The sequence below is a fragment of the Engraulis encrasicolus genome, chromosome 10 (genome assembly GCF_034702125.1).
Source record: "Engraulis encrasicolus isolate BLACKSEA-1 chromosome 10, IST_EnEncr_1.0, whole genome shotgun sequence".
NCBI classification, from domain to species: domain Eukaryota; kingdom Metazoa; phylum Chordata; class Actinopteri; order Clupeiformes; family Engraulidae; genus Engraulis; species Engraulis encrasicolus.
The window spans coordinates 462,001-465,921 of NC_085866.1; the positions used below are offsets into that span (position 1 = coordinate 462,001).

The 3,921-nt window shown below is 39.0% G+C and overlaps 1 protein-coding gene across 1 annotated transcript; it reads right to left on the bottom strand.

Annotated features, from left to right (window-relative positions):
* Positions 1-712: 712 nt before the first annotated feature.
* LOC134456377 (complement C1q tumor necrosis factor-related protein 3-like) lies at positions 713-1,394 on the bottom strand. Its single transcript, XM_063207742.1, has one exon. It carries the CDS (start codon positions 1,392-1,394, stop codon positions 738-740), a length of 657 nt encoding a protein of 218 aa, XP_063063812.1. The 3' UTR covers positions 713-737.
* Between the last annotated feature and the right edge of the window lie 2,527 nt (positions 1,395-3,921).

The following is a 3,921-nucleotide window of genomic DNA, read 5'->3' on the forward strand; positions in this document are numbered from 1 at the left end:
ATGCACACACAGCATATATAGGTCACCCTCATCATCTTGTTTTTTTCTTAATGCACAAGGCTTTTATATTATAGGGAGCATGTTTCAAGATGGCTTATTATTGTCTTGTATACTGTATTGTACAATTGTACTTTTAGCTGATTTATATGTTTTATTAGAGAAGGTAGCCTGATCAGGGACTGAGGTTGCAAATTAGCAAAATGTCATGTTTGTAACAATTTGCACTGCATTGTCCCTGCTAAATAAACTACAAATAAAAAATATATGTTCTATTAAGTTCACAGTTACTGTACAATATGAGTTTTAGTATCCTACTTGTGTCCATGACTCATTCGGTTATGTAGCCTCTTTGTAGCCTATGGTGGCTAAGCCTACTTGTGCCAAGTGTGACCTTGAATTATGTTAGCAATGCTAATTACTTCCAAAAGTACACACACACACACACACACACACACACACACACACACACACACACACACACACACACACACACACACACACACACACACACACACACACTTAGTTCATAAGTCATAGATAACAGGGACACGTCACTGAGTGCAGAAATCCTACTATTGGTGTATTGGTGTGTAATGATAACCCGACAGATATGCAGTTTAGGAGACATTTATTTGATCATGATAATGATTTACATGTATTATTTTTCAAGCAAAAATGATAATAATATACATTGATCATTTCTCAGTCAAATAATCTCTAAAGTGAGTGGTGAGTGGTCATGGTGATGTTGTGGCGTTCAGAGAGGGAAGAGCAGGAGGTGTGTGAAGCCGGAAGAGCAGGAAGCCACTGAAGGTGCTGTGGTTATTAGAATCATCATAGAGCTTGTGGTCTGCTGGTAGCACCATGTTCACTACATCTCCCTTCTCCAGCTGCAGGGTCAGGCCACTGGACACATAGGAGGCATATCCATCAGTGTCACGCTCATACAGAAACATGAGCTGCTCTCCGTTCTTATGCATCCTGATATGCATTTGACGTGAGTCCAGCAAATCCATAACAGTGAACCTGAAGTAGTAGACCCCCCTGACTGGAGCTGTGAAGAAGCCAGTTGTGCTGTTGTAGGCCTCTCCTACATTGGTGATGACTCTCTTGAACACTAAGTCCAGGTCATTACTCCCAGACTCTATGGATCCGTCAATACCCAGACTTGCTGAGAAGGCCACCTTGGGTGCTACTCTGATCTCATTCTCCAGATTCTCCACTTCAGTCTCAGTGGCTGCCAGTCGGGTCTTCACTGCTGTCAGCTCCTGCTCATGTGCTGCACTGTCCATCTTCAAGTCGACTTCAATCTCTGTAGCTACCAATCTGGTCTTCAATATGGCCAACTCTATCTCTTGTGCTGCGTTTTCCTTCTTCAGATTGTCCACCTCCATCTTATATTATTATATTATCTTATATTATACCCAATTATTGGGGTAAATGCACTACGCTTGACCATATACTGGGTAATACTAATATAATATAATATAATATAATATAATATAATATAATATAATATAATATAATATAACATAACATAACATAACATAATATAACATAACATAACATAACATAATACAATATAATATAATATAATACTGGGTTATACTGGGTTATACTACCCATTATTATACCCAGTCACTGGGTTTATCATAACATTTGACATCAGAGTTATTGCCAGCCAGCCAACAGACTTTTCTGTGCCCGACTGAGGAGGCCTTCAACAACAAAGACAGGTTTGTAATGTATGTAGCCCCTTAATGCACGCCGCACCACAGTGGCACACTGTAATAATCATTGAAAAGTTAACTACCATAGTACAATACCACAACATAACACAGGGCCTTTAGTAGTGCACTACGACTTGGTCATTGCATTTCTGGTAAGAGCAAATGTATAACGCCGTGTCTTAACGGCTAGGGAGAAATTGTAAATACTGTGGACTTTTGCAAATTAGTGTGGACCTTTTATTACATAACCAGGGCTTGACATTAACTTTTTCACCCTTCGGCCACTAGTGGTTTTCCTGAGTCACTAGCCATTCAGGTACTCCACTAGCCACAGATTTTACATTGTTTTTCTTTTTTTTCTTTATCTTGATGGTGTACATCTAACCTCAGAAGATGAGGTGCTAAAGCAAGATGAGTGTATCGCTTTCTGGAAATATATCAAGCAAATAGAAACTGAGTTACTGAGCTTTTTTTTTTTTTTTTTTAACTAAAATACAAACAATTGATACACAGGGGGCAAACAACAGAATATAGGCTATGATGCATATGTCATACCCAGTGTTGCCAGATTGGCCGAGTGCCCGCCCAATTGGGCTACTTGGGATGAGCGTCTGCGGGTAAAAACGGGGAAAAAATGGCCATTTGGCGTTTTTTTGTTTCAGCCGTTTTGGGCCCATAGAAGTCAAATGTATTTTGTTGAATTTGGGTGGAATTTAGCACATTTTGGCGTTTTTTGAGAAGCTTTTGGCCGGGATTTGGTCAGACACATCTGGCAACACTGGTCTTACCAAGGAATAAGCCGCCAGCCAAATTGGCTAGTGATATTACATTACATTACATTAGTGACATTGAAAGTACTAGCCACAGCCAAGTTTTACCAGCATTTGGCTGGTTGGCAGGTGCCAGTGTCAAGCCCTGATTAATACGTAATAATTACTTTACAGGCAGAAGGGCCATTGTAATTCTCCCTACATAGCACATGATATTAGATGATATCAAACACAAGGAGCATCAATAGAGTTCGCAAGTCACCCGGAAGCATGCAGTAGACTGTAGCAGAGGGTCAGGATTTGGCTGGTTAGCTTTGACGATATAGGTCTGTGGTTGGACGCCTTACAGTTTTTCTCAATTGCTTTTGTGCATTTCTCACAACAGAATAATGATTCTCAAAAGTCTTTGTTCAATTTTGACTTCCTGCTGTTAGCTGTGCACATGGTAAAATCAGTTTCTCATTGTTTTCGGCATATAGCAAATGCTTTCGTCCACCATGCCATGGTTGTGTACAATTCTCAGTGATTTCATACATTATCAATTGCTTTTGTCATATCACTCAAAAAGCTTTGTCACTGAATGCATGAAACTATCTCACCCCCCAAAAGAGTTAGGCCCTAGGTCATAGTTTAAGTCTTGACACGCAAAATGATTTACCAAGCTGTCATAATGTGTTAGGCACTGTATAATTTCCATTGGATTTTTGTCTATAAATGTGATCTGAATTGGTAAATTGCTCGCAGGTAAATATTGACTCTCTAATCAAAGGCAGTAGAAGGGAAAGAGAAAACAAGCATGCAGCACAACAATAGGCACTGTACTGCATTACATTATGCCTCATGTGCCCTTTACAGTATTTCTCAATTGGTTTTGTACATTTCTCACAACAGAATTATCATTCTCAAAACGTCTTGTTCAATTGTGACTTCCTGCTGTTATCTGTGCACATGGTAAAATACGTTTCTCATAGTTTTCAGCATTTAGCAAATGCTTTCATCATCATGCAGATGGTTATGTACAATTCTCAGCTTTTTTGTACATTAGCAATTGCTTTTGTCATATCACTCAAAAAGCATTGTCACTGAATACACAAAACTATCTCAAACCCCAAAACATTTAGGCCCTATGTCATGGTATAAGTCTTGACGTGCAAAATGATTTACCAAGCGGTCATAATGTGTTAAGCACTGTATAATTTCCATTGGATTTTTGTCTATAAATGTAATCTGTATTGGTGAATTGCTCGCAGGTAAATATTGACTCTCTCTAATCAAAAGCAGTAGAAGGGAAAGAGGAAACAAGCATGCAATACAACAATAAGCACTGTACTGCATTACATTACTCTATGCCTCATGTGCCCTTTATAATTACGCTCCACGCAAAATTACAATATTTCCCTAGAATTTCACAAGACAGTAAG